This window comes from Lolium perenne, chromosome 4 (genome assembly GCF_019359855.2).
Source record: "Lolium perenne isolate Kyuss_39 chromosome 4, Kyuss_2.0, whole genome shotgun sequence".
Classification (NCBI taxonomy): Eukaryota; Viridiplantae; Streptophyta; class Magnoliopsida; order Poales; family Poaceae; genus Lolium; species Lolium perenne.
This window is the reverse complement of record NC_067247.2, coordinates 158,618,276-158,637,019: the sequence shown is the minus strand read 5'-3', so window position 1 is coordinate 158,637,019 and position 18,744 is coordinate 158,618,276. Positions and strand designations below refer to the sequence as shown.

General features: G+C 44.1%; 1 protein-coding gene across 1 annotated transcript; it reads right to left on the bottom strand.

Annotated features, from left to right (window-relative positions):
• Nucleotides 1–768: 768 nt before the first annotated feature.
• On the bottom strand, nt 769–1,845 carry LOC127294288 (NDR1/HIN1-like protein 1). Its single transcript, XM_051324071.2, has one exon. The coding sequence runs from the start codon at nt 1,747–1,749 to the stop codon at nt 1,108–1,110; it is 642 nt and encodes a 213-aa protein (XP_051180031.1). The 5' UTR covers nt 1,750–1,845; the 3' UTR covers nt 769–1,107.
• Nucleotides 1,846–18,744: the final 16,899 nt, after the last annotated feature.

Genomic DNA, 18,744 nt, shown 5'->3' with positions numbered 1-18,744 from the left:
GCATCTCAACGTCAGTGGACCATTGCTGTCTGACTCAAACCACATTTCCTTCATTTTTTTTCTGAAAGAGAAAGAAAGCAAGTGATCAATCCTTTATCATGCACTCTGGGCCACATGGGCTGCAGATATATCATATGCAACCGTCACCAGTCGTCATGAGCACCGTGCTTGAAACTTCCTGGGACATCTGGAAATATATTCATAATTTTTTTTCCTTACACTCAGTTCACCGCTGCATCCTGCTAGCTCCGTCTATAAGAATGTCGAAGTTTACCTAAATTTCGATACGTCTGACATATTTTTATGAACATATGAAGTATAAAAAAGTCTTGCTGTATTTCGTCGATGGACATTCCTCACCGGCCAGGCCGTTTTTTCAATACAGGAGATACACCCACTACTCTGTCACTTACTACCAGAAGAAGCAACCAGCTGGAACCCCAGAACCAAATGCACAATTATTCCTCGTCTAATTGTTTCCTATGGAGCTGCCAACAAAGAAGAGAGAGAGATGACGACGACGATTCTAATCACCTAAGTCCAATCTGTACCTACTCGTTCACCAAAACGCAAGCATGAGTTCAGAAAATTGGACTTGCAACCTACCATGAAGCTCATCTGCAACAACAAAATATGGTTGTTGCCACCAACCTAGCTTAGCAGCCTTCCAACAAAACAAAATCCCCAAAAGTTCTTGTTCAACCTGGACAAAAAGGTTCTCTCGTTCAACATTCAACAGAAACTTCTCGCTGAAGCTTGAGCAAAAAGTTCATCAAAGGAAGTTTATATTGACAATTAAACGTGGAAGGAAGAAAAAACAACGCTCCAATTAAACACGGACAAAACATAATTACTACACCTGTAACTGTAACCCCCAGCATTAACCGACACTAAATTTCTCTTGCACTTTTTTACACCTATACCCCTCGACGCTAACAATTATTACCGTGTAGCACCCCTCCTCCGTGGATCTTCTTCCAGCTGTCTGCTCCGCACGGACACGCGAGCGCGCCGCCCGCCAGAAGAAACACACCTCGGCGCCGCCGAGGACTGGCCGGAGCAGAGGGAGAAGAAGCAGAGCACGGCGGAGAGATATTTTTTGTTGGCTTACACCTCGACGCGGCAGTAGGTGGCGCTCTGGAACCTGAGCCCGCTGGCGCCCGGCGCGCCGTTGCCGCCGACGCTGGTGAGGTAGGCCGGGCAGGTGACGAAGATGTGGTAGTGGCCGGAGATCCAGCTGCCGACCTTCCAGCGGACGCGGCCGTCGATCTTGACCTGGAGGACGAGGGTCCCGGCCTGGACGTCCGTGGCGAGCGAGCTGGCGAGGTAGGGCGCGAAGGGGACGCCGGGGCCGGTGAGGACCGGGGACCAGACCTCCACGTCACCGTGGCCCTGGTACACCGGCGGGAGCGCGGAGGCCAGCGTGATCTGCTGGTACTTGTAGGAGGCGTAGACGTCCAGGCGGTCGTAGTAGACGCCCACGCGGTCGTTGGGGTTGCGGGAGGCGATGGTCACCTGGAGGGTGGTGGAGAGGATGCCGGCGGCGGCGGAGGAGTTGGCGGTGAGGGCGTCCAGCTGCTGCAGCGAGGCGTCCTGGAGGAAGAAGCGCGGGTGCGTGGGGCGGAGGACCAGGTAGACGATGAGGACGATGAAGCCGACGACGAGGGCGAGGAAGAAGAGGAAGGCCAGCACGCGCCGGCACGCCTGCCGGACGTTGTCCTCGCCGTGGTTGCCGCAGTCCTTGCCCATGGCGCCGGAGCTGCTTTTCTTTGTCCTGCTTTTAGGACGCGTGTGATGTGAGAGCAGAGGAGAGGAGAAGGGAGGAGGCAGCGTGGGAGAGAAGTGAGGTGGCCGCTCTAGCAGCGTGAATAAATCGGCGTCTCCAAGTTGCGTCATCATTTCCGAAATAAAATAAAATAAATCGGGTCATGCAGAGTCGTTGCTTTTCTTTTCTTTTTTTGTGTTTATGTGTGGGGCAGAGATTGTGTGATGAAAGATTTTGCCCAAGATACAACACACATACATATGGTGGAGAAGAACACACGATTATTTTCGCAGCACCGCACTTGTGCTTTCTTTTCTCTTGTTCTAATCTCCACAACTCACAACCTCGTTACAAGGCTTTATATAGAAGCCCACGGATAAGCCACACAACTAGTTGATCCTATTTTCTCTCCACTAGCTACACACGTACACACGATTGAGCACTACCAAGTCTGCATGTCAATCACTCGGAACTAGTCCACAACGGCACACACACATGCTAATCCGTTTCTAGTTCTTACTGTATCTGCTCGCGACTTGGCTGCTGGCGCTCCACGCTACCCGGGTGCACGCAATGCAACTTCGTGACCACTAAACTCAGCGCTAATAAAAAGATTAGTTCCAACAATCACCTCCCTAATCTTGTTATTTCATTTCTTCTCTTGAAGCCTATCATCGTCGATATCATCGATGCAACTCGTAGACAGCCTCCATTGCCATCTTGTCACACCGATTTGTCGCCGTCGCCGTTGGCCCCAACGAGAGACGCACCTCCTACGCCTTCGCCACGAGCGTGCCGCCATGACACACTCGATGCCGCATGTTCGCCGCCGGTGCCGAACCTCGCCGGTGGCTCGCCTCCATGTTCACCACCGGTGTCGCAACTTGCCGGTGACTCGCCTCCATGTTGCCGGCGATGACGCACCTTGTCGACGACTCGGATATGGATGATGAACTCCTCATGGCAATGGCCTCCACGCCATGGCCATCACCTCCTTGCCGCCGGTGACGCAACTTACCGGGCAGCATACCTTCCTTCATCGCTCGCCGACGCAGCTTGACGATGATGGAGACTCGGACCTCGATCGCACGAGGCTCTGATACCAAATGAAAGATTTTGCCCAAGATACAACACACATACATATGGTGGAGAAGAACACACGATTATTTTCGCAGCACCGCACTTGTGCTTTCTTTTCTCTTGTTCTAATCTCCACAACTCACAACCTCGTTACAAGGCTTTATATAGAAGCCCACGGATAAGCCACACAACTAGTTGATCCTATTTTCTCTCCACTAGCTACACACGTACACACGATTGAGCACTACCAAGTCTGCATGTCAATCACTCGGAACTAGTCCACAACGGCACACACACATGCTAATCCGTTTCTAGTTCTTACTGTATCTGCTCGCGACTTGGCTGCTGGCGCTCCACGCTACCCGGGTGCACGCAATGCAACTTCGTGACCACTAAACTCAGCGCTAATAAAAAGATTAGTTCCAACATGTGAGGTGATCATGTTTAAATCATGCAGACATCATCATGAGTGTTTTCTCTATGGCCATTCTTCTATAATCCTCAGAAACTATTGCGGCATTACATTTACCAAATATGTGAACTTCAACCTATATTTGTTCTAAAGGATAGACCATCCTTTCAATCTAGCTAGATACAATTCGACCTCACCTTAATTTTCGTTCTAGTGAATTTCGAGAATTTCACGTTTAAAATTTAATGTGTATCATGTTAGAACACGACCAGAGATAGAATATAAGACTCTACCGTCTTGCACTTCAAGTTTGTCCTTTCTATGTGTATCTCTATATATACCTGCTGATCACCATAATGCAATAACGAAAATTAGAGTTCTGCAACTCTTACATGGTACCACAGGGGTTAATCTTATGACGCATCCTAGGTTCTCCAACCATTGTCGCTTCATGCTGCCCTGGAGAGATTAATCTCCTCGGTGACGCGAAACCCGGTCTCGGTCAGAGGTTGGATCAATTCCATAATTTAGGCATGATCCACTTTTGAAATTTCCCAATTCGTATTCTAGATATGATTAGCTACAATCATTGTTGAACACGACGCTCGTACGAAATACCACGCATCAAAATCTCTTGCATGGTTGTGTAGCACATCTAGCCGGATCTTTCCGGCCCAACGCATCACGACGCACAAGATTTCATATTTACAACTACACCGAGCCAAAAATTGACATCGAGAACACAATGCTACGAGCGAAGATGATCATCGAGCACACCCACAACAAGCAACATCAACCACATCGCAGGTCGGCGTGAAACTTCATCGACTTCTCTGACAACAAGGCATCCGCACATGTTGCCGTGAGGGACGCTTTCAAGCGACACACTATTTCACACCTACTCTTCAACATCGCCAAAACTACATCACTAAGGTCCACATCAACATGGTCGTCATCAACGTCGTCGTCAACACACCGTCATCGCCATACAACAACGTCTACATGATGGATATACAACTACAACACCCTTTAACAGTACTACTGCAAGGCGACACAACATTATACCGACGGCTAAGACTGCATATATGCGCCGACATCACTATTTGTGATGACCCCTAAAACCGCAAAAACGATTCTGGCAAAACCATTGTGTGCTCGGTAAGCTTCAATCCTAGAAAAAACTGGAGATCTCACTTATGAACGCATCTTCTAACATCGGCAAGAATGTCCTAGAATGCACCTTCTGACACCCGCAAGGTGCCTTTTCCCCGATAGCAGCTCCGTCTCAAAAAATGAAGAAGGGGGAAAAATAATAATATTGCGCAATTTCTTGCGCCTCCGGCAAATGCGGGTACAACACCTATGACTACTACATCATCGACCACGACTACTCTCGGCTACCTTGACATCAAGGCTACCTCTACAACGACATATTGACGGCAACTCTAGTCAAAGCGTTTGCGTTGTCAACAACATTCTCGATACTCCCGCTTCGACTGCGGGAGAGAAGAGAATGCACTAGAAGAGGACGATGATAATGACAAGGCGAAGAATAAGATGAAAGCATGAGCTTCAAATCTAGTCGCAATCGTCCACTTCACTCCCGCTACGACTTAAGATTAATGTTATAATATGTATACATGTATGAACTAGAGATAGACTAGAACTCTACCATCTTATACTCTAATCACTCCTCCGTGTATTCCCCCTTGAGGATCACCATAATACAACAATTGAAATTAGGATTCTACAACTCTTATATATTGGTATATTGTAGACTTCATCTCGTTTTAGAGAGTAGATAGTTACCACCCCACTTTTATTTATATTTATTTATTTATTTATTGTCATGCTACGTAACTAAAATATTTTAAAATGTATACTGTTACTCTCTATGTTACTCTGACTATGAGTAGTCTAAGCACACAATAACCATAATAACCATGGGAAAATATATATGGCAAATAAATCCAAGTAGGGATGGAATCTTGTCGTAAAATTTGCTGCAATGCATCTTTTCACTCGTGGCTCAACTCAACTAGCAGCATCCGGTGGCAACACAGGCTACAGCCACCCACAGCGAGAGACAGAAGAAGAAGGACGTGACGTGGTGGTGGTGCGCCGCGTTGCCTCTAGCGATCAAAGGTGTTGGTGGTCTCGCCGACAGACATGCAGCGAAGTAGCGGCCCCACTCGCCAGGTCAGAAGATGACCGGCTGGGCTCCTCTCCTCTGCGCGCACTAGCTAGGCGACGACAATACACGATCATCATCGACGTGGGATATGGTTACTCGGAGTAGATGGACAATTAATTGGCAGTCCGCATACGGCTACTACGACTGGCGCCCCGATTGTTGTTGGCTTGGGTTTGGGACCAAGCAAGTGTGAATCATACTGCAACTGGAGCACGTGCTAACTGCACGAAGATGCATGGAATGGAAGAAGAGTGGTACGGAATTACTAGCTCTGTACCCAACAGATGTAAATTTAAGTTGGATATTAGGAAGACTTATAACCGTGTGGAGTGGGACTATCTCCGAGCTATCTGATTTTCAAACTCTCTTTCCAAAATAGTATTATTTCACAAGTTTAAGAAAAACTAAATAAATCATGCACTACCTCCTTCATCCTCAAACATATGTACTTCTTGTTTCAGCTCTTGTGCTAAGTCAAATATTTTACGGTTTGACTAACTTTACGGAAAATAATTCACGGGGTAAACCAACGTAAGATGGAGAATATTCTGTGCTTGTCAAACCATCATGGCACTAGCGGCATTGAAAATATGATTTAATTTGTGACCCACAAAAAAATAATTGTATCGATTGGATTTATAGATCAAAAGTTACAAAAGTTTGAAGTTCTATATTTTAGAGGATAGCGGTCCAGACTGAGACGTCAGTCTATCTTTGAATTACAAAATTTCGACGCCGAGCCTAATATATTCTCTAGAATTTTGGTGAGAATTAACAATGTCTGGGGAAGAGGTGATGCTGTATAAGTTGTAGCGCCACATAAAAATGTGATGTTGTATCGATCGTTGGACCCGGTTGTGCTTCCGTAGCGGTTCTACCTCTAGTGTCACATTCACCAGCGAATGTATATACAAAACATCACAAGTAAGAAGATTATGGGTATCACGAATGGTTCAATTCTGTAGCCATTTATACCAAACACTTTTACTTCCTTACAGTTCATCATTGTCACCAAATATATTAATGAATATTAAAACTGATACAACGACTGTATATAGTTTTGACCATTTTTTTCCAGTATTTGGTAAGATAAACCCACACATTAGAGTGCTGGTGGTGTTATAATTTAAAGTCTAATGTTTTACAATCAAAATTTCTATCACTATGGCCATGTGACTGCTGAACAGGAACTTTGTTTTTCATGACAATATGTCTTTCCGTAGTTGTATTTTAAGACATTATGAAAAATTAACTCCGGCCATATCTAAACAAAACATACAAGGATGAGAAAACAACATCCATCTGTGGAATAATTGGCCCGCTTAGAAGTATTAGAGTGTGTCTCATTGTAAATTGGCCTACCTAAATATCTATAACTAGTAATATCTTCATAGAGTGTCTTACTCGACTAGCTAATATAACAACAAATATCCTATAACTAGTAATATCTTGATAGAACTATATGGTTATGTCGGCTCGTCAGGATTTATACCAACAAAAAATGCCAGTATTTGTTACTCCTTACGTCTAAAAACTATTTGTACAACGTATATCTTTGTTTTCCTGTTATACAACAAGCCTGACTTATTTACATTTTAGTACGAGTGTACGTGTAAGTAAATCTTTCCCTTCATTTCTTGTACTGAAGCCCACAACAAGATGGATGGTCAGTGACGATCGCGCAATAATTTTTGTTGAATGGACAAACATAGTACTTACAGGAGTAGGGCCATTATATTCAGCGCTGCTGATCATGCAGAACGGGCGGCGCCGGCCGTAACGGTACCTACCTACGGGATATCGGGAGGGCGAGGAAGCTTCGCCGTCAGTCGTGTGTCCGGACGCGCCGAGAGTAGCAACTCAATTCCACGCGGTAGGTCGCGTTGCACAGTCCATTCACGCGCGGTTCTCTCGATCAAGCACATGAACATGCGGTGGTTACAGCAGAAGCGGCCTCGAACTCGAATCGAATGTGCTCCATCACCGGCCTAATTAGCTAGCTCGCCTTTTCCGGCCTTGCATTGCACCGCACACCTGGTCTACGCAGCGTAAGCACCAAGGTTGGCGGGCGGGTGTCGTGGATCGATCACTCATACATTCTGGTACGTACAGTGTCCACTAACTACAGTGCTTGTCACGCTACACCAAATCCAGCGACCTAATTAAATAGCGGGATAATAAGTTAGCAGCAAGGCAGGAAATTCCTGAAAGACCTTAAACTTTTTCCTCGTTGGATTGGATGTTGAGAGAGCGAGAGGCTGGACCATCGATGGGACCTTTCTGTTGCCATGTCCTAAGTCGTGCGCACCGATGGGTGAGAAAGGATGAGATCGACTTCTCCTTCCTTGTCGCCATCGCATTCGCACACAAAAGGAAACGATTGATGGCGAAGTTGCCTCGAGCAATAGCACTGAAGGAGGACCTTAAGGGGTGGGGTGCCAGCCTTAGGAAGGAGAAAAGGGATTTGAAGGAGGACCTTCTTCGCCAGGTGGCGGAGCTGGATGCTGTTGGGATGAAGACGGTTGGGCTCTCCGGTACTTCCTAGAGGACCAATTGATACACCTCGACCACATGGAGGAAGAGTACTGGCATCAGCGGAGCAGAGTGCAGTGGACAGTCCAGGGGGACTCTTGCACTGCTTTTTTCCACGCCATCGCCAATGGCAGGCGTCGGAAATGCCTGATCCCTCGACTAATCACAGAAGAGGGGAAGTCTCGGATCAAAAGGACCTGGTAAATCATGTGGTTGCTTTCGACCAAGGTCTCATGGGGGCGGAAGGGAAACCGAGGGCGTTCTTTCTCTCATCCCAGCTTTGGCCGGTGGACAAAAGGATCTCTGCGGGAGAGAACCTGGCCTTGGAGCTCACCTTCACCCCTGACGAGCTTGATGAGGTGTTGAGCAGTATGAAACATGACACAGCTCCGGGGCCGGACGGTCTGCCTATGGCATTCTTCAAGCATTTCTGGGGAAGCTTGAAGGGACCCATACTTCGTTTGGTGAATGTCTTCGCCCTAGGGAGGGTCGACATCTCACGACTGAACTATGGGATTATTTCCTTGATCCCTAAAGTGAAGGGCGCAGACTCCATCAAACAATTTTGACCTATCACGCTTATTAATGTGATCTTTAAATTCATATCCAAGGCTTACGCCATACGTTTATCCTCGCTAGTGCATAGGACGATTGACCGTAGTCAGACTGCGTTTATTAAGGGTAGATGCTTGCACGAAGGGGTTGTGGCCCTGCACGAGATTGTCCACGAGCTGAGGAGTAAAAAGCTAAGGGGGCTACTCCTCAAGCTCGACTTTGAAAAAGCCTACGATCGGGTTAACTGAGACTTCCTGCGGGAGGTCCTCACCCGCAAGGGTTTCTCCGCGATGATTGTACATCGCCTGATGCAGTTGGTCTCGGGTGGCCAGACTGCGATAAATGTTAAGGTGAGATCAGCCCGTTCTTCAGGAACGCGCGTGGGGTGCGGCAGGGGGACCCGCTATCACCAATCTTGTTCAACTTCATGGTGGACGCGCTCGCTGCGATGCTCTCCCGAGCTAACGAGTCGCATCACATACAAGGGGTGGTTCAACATCTCATTCCCGGGGGAGTGACACACCTACAATACGCCGACGACACGATGATCCTCATCGAACCGTCGAAAGTAGGGATTGATAACTTGAAACTGCTTCTGTTATGCTTCGAGAACATGTTTGGCCTCAAGATTAATTTCGACAAGAGCGAGGCGGTGGTAATAGGGGTTCCACCGGATGAACAAAAACAGATTGCTAACCTGCTCAACTGTAAATTGGGTAAGTTTCTGATACGTCTCAAACGTATCTATAATTTCTTATGTTCCATGCTACTTTTATGATGATACTCACATGTTTTATACACATTATATGTCATTATTATGCATTTTACGGCACTAACCTATTGACGAGATGCCGAAGAGCCAGTTGCTGTTTTCTGCTGTTTTTGGTTTCAGAAATCCTACAAAGGAAATATTCTCGGAATTGGACGAAATCAACACCCAGGGTCTTATTTTTCCACGAAGCTTCCAGAAGTCTATGTACTTTGTCGTAATGCCCTGATTAAATCTCATAGTACTCATCATGATATATGTATGTGCATTGTTATGCCTTCTTTATTTGTCAATTGCCCAACTGTAATTCGTTCACCTAACATGCTATTTATCTTATGGGAGAGACACCACTAGTGAACTGTGGACCCCGGTCCATTCTTTACATCTGAAATACAATCTACTACAATTGTTCATTACTGTTCTTCGCAAACAAACATCATCTTCCACACTATACGGTTAATCCTTTGTTTTCAGCAAGCCGGTGAGATTGACAACCTCACTGTTACGTTGAGGCAAAGTACTTTGATTATGTTGTGCAGGTTCCACGTTGGCGCCGGAATCCCTGGTGTTGCGCCGCACTACACTCCGTCACCAACGACCTTCACGTGATCCTTGACTCCTACTGGTTCGATAAACCTTGGTTTCTTACTGAGAGAAAACTTGCTACTGTACGCATCACACCTTCCTCTTGGGGTTCCCAACGGATGTGTGTCAATTGCACGCATCAAGCTCTTTTTTTGGCGCCGTTGCCGGGGAGATCAAGACACGCTGCAAGGGGAGTCTTCCACATCCAATCTCTTTACTTTGTTTTTGTCTTGCTTTACTTTATTTTATTTACTGCTTTGTTTGCTTTTATATCAAAAATACAAAAAAATAGTAGCTAGCTTTACTTTATTTACTATCTTGTTTGCGTTCTCTATATTAAAAACACAAAAAAATAGTTACTTGCATTTACTTTGTTTAGTTTGCTTTATTTACTACTGTTAAAATGAATACTCATGAAAATACTAAGTTGTGTGACTTCACTAGCACAAATAATAATGATTTCCTATGCACACCTATTGCTCCACATCACCAGCAGAATTCTTTGAAATTAAACCTGCTTTACTAAATCTTGTCATGAGAGAGCAATTTTCTGGTGTTAGTTCTGATGATGTTGCTGCCCATCTTAATAATTTTGTTGAACTTTGTGAAATGCAAAAGTATACGGATGTAGATGGTGACATTATAAAATTGAAATTGTTTCCTTTCTCCTTAAGAGGAAGAGCTAAAGATTGGTTGCTATCTTTGCCTAAGAATAGTATTGATTCATGGACTAAATGTAAAGATGCTTTCATTGGTAGATATTATCCTCCTGCTAAAATTATATCTTTGAGAAGTAGCATAATGAATTTTAAGAAATTGGATAATGAACATGTTGCTCAAGCATGGGAAAGAATGAAATCTTTGGTGAAGAATTGCCCTACCCATGGACTAACTACTTTGATGATCATCCAAACCTTCTATGCAGGATTGAATTTTTCTTCGCGGAACCTATTGGATTCAGCTGCTGGAGGTACCTTTATGTCCATTACTTTGGGGGCGGCGACAAAGCTTCTTGATGATATGATGATAAATTACTCTGAATGGCACACGGAAAGAGCTCCACAAAGTAAGAAGTTAAATTCTGTTGAAGAAACCTCCTCCTTGAGTGATAAGATTGATGTGATTATGTCTATGCTTGCGAATGGTAGATCTAATGTTGATCCAAATAATGTTCCTTTAGCTTCATTGGTTGACCAAGAAGAACATGTTGATGTGAACTTCATTAAAAATAATAATTTCAACAACAATGCTTATAGGAATAATTCTGGTAACAACTATAGGCCATATCCTTCTAATAATGGTAATGGTTATGGTAATTCTTATGGGAATTCTTACAATAATAATAGGAGTGTATCCCCTGGTCTTGAAGCCATGCTTAAAGAATTTATTAGTACACAAACTGTTTTTAACAAATCTGTTGAAGAAAAGCTTGGAAAAATTGATATTCTTGCTTCTAAGGTTGATAGACTTGCTTCTGATGTTAATCTTTTAAAATTGAAAGTTATGCCTAATAAGGATAATGATAATAAATTTTTTACTACAGCAAACGCCATCCAAGTTTGAATTAATGAAAATATTAGATTCATGGCTGAATTGCATGCTAGGTGGGAAAGAGAAGACAACGAAAAACTTGCTAAAGAGAGTAATGTAGCTAAAGTTTGGATTGTTACCACCACTAGTAATGTTGATGATTCACATATTGCTACACCTCCTACTATCAATGGTAAAATAATTGGTGTTGGCAATGTTTCTACTCCTAGTGCAAAGCGTGCAAAATTGCCTGAAATTGCTAAAACTGCTGAAACTGTTTGTGATAAAACTGCTGTAATTTTTCAAAATATTGGGGACAATGATCCCATTGCTGTAGATCATAATGGTTTAGATTTTGATGATTGCCACATCTCTGAAGTTATAAAGTTTTTACAAAAACTTGCTAAAAGTCCCAATGCTAGTGCTATAAATTTGGCCTTTACAAAACATATTACAAATGCTCTCATAAAAGCTAGAGAAGAGAAACTAAAACTTGAAACTTCTATTCCTAGGAAGTTAGAAGATGGTTGGGAGCCCATCATTAAGATGAGGGTCAATGATTTTAATTGTAATGCTTTATGTGATCTTGGTGCAAGTATTTCTGTTATGCCTAAGAAAATCTATGATATGTTTGACTTGCCACCATTGAAAAATTGTTATTTGGATGTTAATCTTGCTGATAATGCTATAAAGAAACCTTTGGGGAGGATTGATAATGTTCGTATTATGGTTAACAATAACCTTGTCCCCGTTGATTTTGTTGTCTTGGATATTGAATGCAATGCATCTTGTCCCATTATATTGGGAAGACCTTTTCTTCCAACTGTTGGTGCTACCATTGATATGAAGGAAGGTAATATTAAATATCAATTTCCTCTCAAGAAAGGTATGGAACACTTCCCTAGAAAGAGAATGAAGTTACCTTATGATTCTATTATTAGAACAAATTATGATGTCGATGCTTCATCTCTTGATAATACTTGATTCACACCTTCTGCGCCTAGCTGAAAGGCGTTAAAGAAAAGCGCTTATGGGAGACAACCCATTATTTTACTACAACACTTTTGTTTTATATTTGAGTCTTGGAAGTTGTTACTACTGTAGCAACCTCTCCTTATCTTTATTTTATTGCATTGTTGTGCCAAGTAAAGTTTTTGATAGTAATGCTGATACTAGATTTGGATTACTGAGCAGAAACAGATTTCTTACTGTCACGAAATTGAGCAGCCCCTTCTGTAGGAAATTTAGAAAAATCTTCCAATTTACATGCGTGATCCTCAGATATGTACGCAACTTTCATTCAATTTGAGCATTTTCATCTGAGTAAGTTAAGTGCCCCAGAAAAATTCGTCTTTACGGACTGTTCTGTTTTGACATATTCTGCCTTTTATTTCGCATTGCCTCTTTTGCTGTGTTGGATGGATTTCTTTGTTCCATTGACTTCCAGTAGCTTTGTGCAATGTCCAGAAGTGTTAAGAATGATTGTGTCACCTCTGAACATGTAATTTTTTTGATTATGCACTAACCCTCTAATGAGTTTGTTTTAAGTTTGGTGTGGAGGAAGTTTTCAAGGGTCAAGAGAGGAGGATGATATATGATCAAGAAGAGTGAAAAGTCTAAGCTTGGGGATGCCCCCGTGGTTCATCCCTGCATATTTCAAGAAGACTCAAGCATCTAAGCTTGGGGATGCCCAAGGCATCCCCTTCTTCATCGACAACTTATCAGGTCACCTCTAGTGAAACTATATTTTTATTCAGTCACTTCTTATGTGCTTTACTTGGAGCGTCTGTTTGCTTTTGTTTTTGTTTTTGTTTGAATAAAATCGGATCCTAACATTCTTTGTTTGGGAGAGAGACACGCTCCGCTGTTGCATATGAACACATGTGTTCTTAGTGCTACTTTTAATGTTCATGGCAAAGGTTGAAAACTACTTCGTTCATTGTTATATGGTTGGAAACGGAAAATGCTTCATGTGGTAATTGGTATAATGTCTTGAATAATTTGATACTTGGCAATTGTTGTGCTCATATAGATCATGTTTAAGCTCTTGCATCATGTACTTTGCACCTATTAATGAAGAATTACATAGAGCTTGTTAAAATTTGGTTTGCATGATTGGTCTCTCTAAGTCTAGATATTTTCTGATTAAGGTGTTTGAACAACAAGGAGACGATGTAAAGTCTTATAATGCTTACAATATGTTCATATGTGAGTCTTGCTGCACCATTTTATACTTGAGTTTGCTTCAAACAACCTTGTTAGCCTAGCCTTGTATTGAGAGGGATTCTTCTCGTGCATCCAAATCCTTGAGCCAAAAAATATGCCATTTGTGTCCACCATACCTACCTACCACATGGTATTTCTCTGCCATTCCAAAGTACATTACTTGAGTGCTACCTTTAAACTTCTATTCTTTGCCTTTACAATACATAGCCCATGGGAAAATAGCCTTAAAAACTATTGTGGTGAAGAATATATACTTATGTATCTTATTTCTTAATAAGTTGCTTGTTGAGCGGTAACCATGTTTCTGGGGACGCCATCAAATTTTACCTTTGTTGAATATCATGTGAGTTGCTATGCATGTTCGTCTTGTCTGAAGTAAGGGCGATTTTCATGATCAAATGGTTTGAGTATGCATATTGTTAGAGAAGAACATTGGGCCGCTAACTAAAGCCATGAATCATGGTGGAAGTTTCAGTTTGGACACAAATCCTCAATCTCTTATGAGAATATTATCTGTTGTTAAATGCTTAAGCATTAAAAGAGGAGTCCATTATCTGTTGTCTATGTTGTCCCGGTATGGATGTCTAAGTTGAGAATAATCAAAAGCGAGAAATCCAATGCGAACTTTCTCCTTAGACCTCAGACAAAGGCGGCATAGAGGTACCCCTTTGTGACACTTGGTTGAAACATATGTTATGCAATGATAATCCGTGTTAATCCAAGCTAATTAGGACAAGGTGCGGGCACTATTGGTATACTATGCATGAGGCTTGCAACTTATAGGATATCTTATACATAACACATATGATTTATTACTACCGTTGACAAAATTGTTTCTATGTTTTCAAAATGAAAAAGCTCTAGCACAAAAATAGTAATCCATGCTTCCCTCTGCGAAGGGCCATTCTTCTACTTTATGTTGAGTCAGTTTACCTACTTCCTTCTATCTTAGAAGCAAACACTTGTGTCAACTATGTGCATTGATTCTTACATGTCTACCTATTGCACTTGTTATATTGCTTTATGTTGACAATTATCCATGAAATATACATGTTGAAGTTGAAAGCAACCGCTGAAACTTATATCTTCCTTTGTGTTGTTTCAAAGCTTTCTACTAAGAATTTATTGCTTATGAGTTAACTGTTATGCAAGTCTTATTAATGCTTGTCTTGAAAGTACTATTCATGAAAAGTCTTTGCTATATGATTCAGTTGTTTACTCATTGTCTTCACCATTGCTTCGAATCGTTGCATTCATCTCATGTGCTTTACAATAGTATTGATCAAGATTATGATAGCATGTCACTTCAAAAATTATCCTTGTTATCGTTTACCTACTCGAGGGCGAGTAGGAACTAAGCTTGGGGATGCTTGATACGTCTCAAACGTATCTATAATATGTTCCATGCTACTTTTATGATGATACTCACATGTTTTATACACATTATATGTCATTATTATGCATTTTCCGGCACTAACCTATTGACGAGATGCCGAAGAGCCAGTTGCTGTTTTCTGCTATTTTTGGTTTCAGAAATCCTACAAAGGAAATATTCTCGGAATTGGACGAAATCAACGCCCAGGGTCTTATTTTTCCACGAAGCTTCCAGAAGACCGAAAGGGAAACGAAGTGGGGCGACAAGGCGCCGACACAATAGGGCGGCGCGGCCCAGGCCTTGGCCGCGCGGCCCTGGCGTGTGGGGCCCTCGCGTCGCCCCTAAACCTACCCTTCCGCCTACTTAAAGCCTTCATCGCGAAACCCCCTGTACCGAGAGCCACGATACAGAAAACCTTCCATAGACGCAGCCGCCGCCAATCCCATCTCGGGGGATTCAGGAGATCGCCTCCGGCACCCTGCCGGAGAGGGGAATCATCTCCCGGAGGGCTCTTCATCGCCATGATCGCCTCCGGATCGATGTGTGAGTAGTTCACCCCTGGACTATGGGTCCATAGCAGTAGCTAGATGGTTGTCTTCTCCTCATTGTGCTATCATGTTAGATCTTGTGAGCTGCCTATCATGATCAAGATCATCTATTTGTAATGCTACATGTTGTGTTTGTTGGGATCCGATGAATATTGAATAATATGTCAAGTTGATTATCAATCTATCATATATGTTGTTTATGTTCTTGCATGCTCTCCGTTGCTAGTAGAGGCTCTGGCCAAGTTGATACTTGTAACTCCAAGAGGGAGTATTTATGCTCGATAGTGGGTTCATGCCTCCATTAAATCTGGGACAGTGACATAAAGTTCTAAGGTTGTGGATGTGCTGTTGCCACTAGGGATAAAACATCGATGCTTTGTCTAAGGATATTTGTGTTGATTACATTACGCACCATACTTAATGCAATTGTCTGTTGTTTACAACTTAATACCGGAAGGGGTTCGGATGATAACCTGAAAGTGGACTTTTTAGGCATAGATGCATGCTGTATAGCGGTCTATGTACTTTGTCGTAATGCCCTGATTAAATCTCATAGTACTCATCATGATATATGTATGTGCATTGTTATGCCTTCTTTATTTGTCAATTGCCCAACTGTAATTCGTTCACCCAACATGCTATTTATCTTATGGGAGAGACACCACTAGTGAACTGTGGACCCCGGTCCATTCTTTACATCTGAAATACAATATACTGCAATTGTTCATTACTGTTCTTCGCAAACAAACATCATCTTCCACACTATACGGTTAATCCTTTGTTTTCAGCAAGCCGGTGAGATTGACAACCTCACTGTTACGTTGGGGCAAAGTACTTTGATTGTGTTGTGCAGGTTCCACGTTGGCGCTGGAATCCCTGGTGTTGCGCCGCACTACACTCCGTCACCAACGACCTTCACGTGATCCTTGACTCCTACTGGTTCGATAAACCTTGGTTTCTTACTGAGGGAAAACTTGCTACTGTACGCATCACACCTTCCTCTTGGGGTTCCCAACGGACGTGTGTCAATTGCACGCATCAGTTTCCCATCAAATACCTTGGGCTTCCGGTTAGTGATCGTCAGCTGCGGGTGGTTGATTGGGAATTTTTGCCGGACAAGGTGGCTCATAGGGTTGATCCCTGGCAGGGTCTTTTACTGGCCTCGGGTGGCCGCCTGGAACTGACCAACTCATGTATGTCGAGCCTCCCGCTCTTCGCCATGGGTATTTACCTTCTACATGAGGCTACTCATGTCAGGATGGACTCTGCACGTGCCCGCTTCTTTTGGGAAGGAGTGGGGCCAAAGAGAAAGTACCATTTAGTGGACTGGCCGACGGTTTGCCGGCCTAAGGCGTTTGGGGGTTTGGGGATCCTCAACACCAGATTCATGAACATCATGCTCATGCTTAAATGGATCTGGAAGCTATATCAACGGGGTGATGGTTTGTGGGCAGACCTGATCCGAGCGAAGTACTTGGGGGATCGAGACCTCTTTGTTGGGGATGTCCCTACCAAGGGCTCGCAGTTTTGGAACTCCCTTCAGAAAATCAAGTGGTATTTTAAGATGGGGGCGAGACATAAGGTTCGAAATGGGATAAGAACCTATTTTTGGTTGGATTGGTGGATTGGGAATGCACCAATCTGGGATAGGTTTCCTCTTCTCTATAGCTGCTGCTTGAATCCGCATATCACGGTTAGTGGGGTCCACTCCCCGACAGAATGGAGGATAGGGTTCCGCAGGCAGCTGGGGCTCGCAGAGAAGGTGGAATGGGATAACCTGTGTAGGGAATTACACATGGACCCCTCCTCCTCCACTTTCGAGGATGAGGTGTCTTGGCGGATGGAGCCATCAGGTGCTTTTACGGTGAAATCCATCTACCTTAGGCTAGCGCAGGGAGCGGCAGTCACGCACTTTCGAGATGTATGGCGTACTAGACTGCCACCCAAGATCAAGATCTTCCTGCGGCAACTCATCAGGGGGTGCCTTCCCTCGAGCGACAATATTGTTAAAAGGCGGGGGCCTTCTAACGGTCTTTGCTCCTTATGCTGGGAGCCGGAAGATTGCAACCACATCTTCTTTGCTTGATCTATGGCAAGGTTGGTGTGGGCCGGGCTTAGGGACGCACTCCGGTGCGATTGGAATCCAGGAGGGCCTGGGGAGTTTCTAGCCATTACCCACGGGCTGTCGGGTTCCTTCCGTAGAGTAGTTTGGTTTAAGTTTGCGGCGTAGTGTTGGGCACTTTGGCTAATACATAATGAGGTAACTATTGAAGGAAAGATCTTGAACAACCCAGCTCATGTCTTCTTCCATATATCACTTCATATGCAGAGCTGGAGGGTTCTGGTTAGAGCGAAGGACCGGCCACTGGTGGACGAGGCACGGGGCACGGTTGGAGGACTCCACGCCAAGATCAGGGAGACGGAAGCAGCATAGCTTCTCTTCATGCATCGCCGCCTTAGAGCTTTTATCTGCTTCTTGTATTCGTAGAACCTTTGATATGGTGTTGTACTAGTATGTGTGCTGTGTGTGATCCATGGGATCGAACCTAATATGTATGACTTGTTGGTGTTGGGGCTTTATTTATAAAGTCGGGCTGAGGCCTTATGTTTAAAAGCAATAGCACTGATAAAACCATCTCTCCAGAGATTTCCTCCCGAACCTTCGACTCCCCCTGGTGACACGGTGATACGTGTCCTCTGAGATCATCACTCCATGTGCATCTATCTTCATTCCACACATAAAAAATTAAAATAAAAAAGAAACAAATCTCCAAACGCCATGCGCCTCTACCGCCCGCACCTTCCTCCCAACGCACGAACCAAGTTCAGCGGGGGACATTGTCGGCAAAGCGTGGACTCTGGCGGGAACCATCGCCGCCCCTCCTGCAACATCGACGCCTTGCATCACCGCCGGCGGCGCCGACGTTGGCACACCTGCATCACCGCGATTACTCTCCACGGCGGGCTTCCAGCACGGAGGCGGCGCTGACAAAGACAATGTTCGTCGCTTGCAGCTCCATCACTACACCTTTGCAACACTGGCGACACACCATTGAAGCTCCGGCGGCGCACCATTGAAGCTCGGGCCGTTGGCACTTGTAGCTCCAGCAGTACACCTTTGCAACACGATCAGCGCACCATTTAAGCTCCGGCGGTGCACCATTTAAGCTTGG

Coding starts and splice junctions, on each gene's coding strand:
- LOC127294288 (XM_051324071.2), bottom strand. CDS start 1,749: ATGGGCAAGGACTGCGGCAACCACGGCGAGGACAACGTCCGGCAGGCG.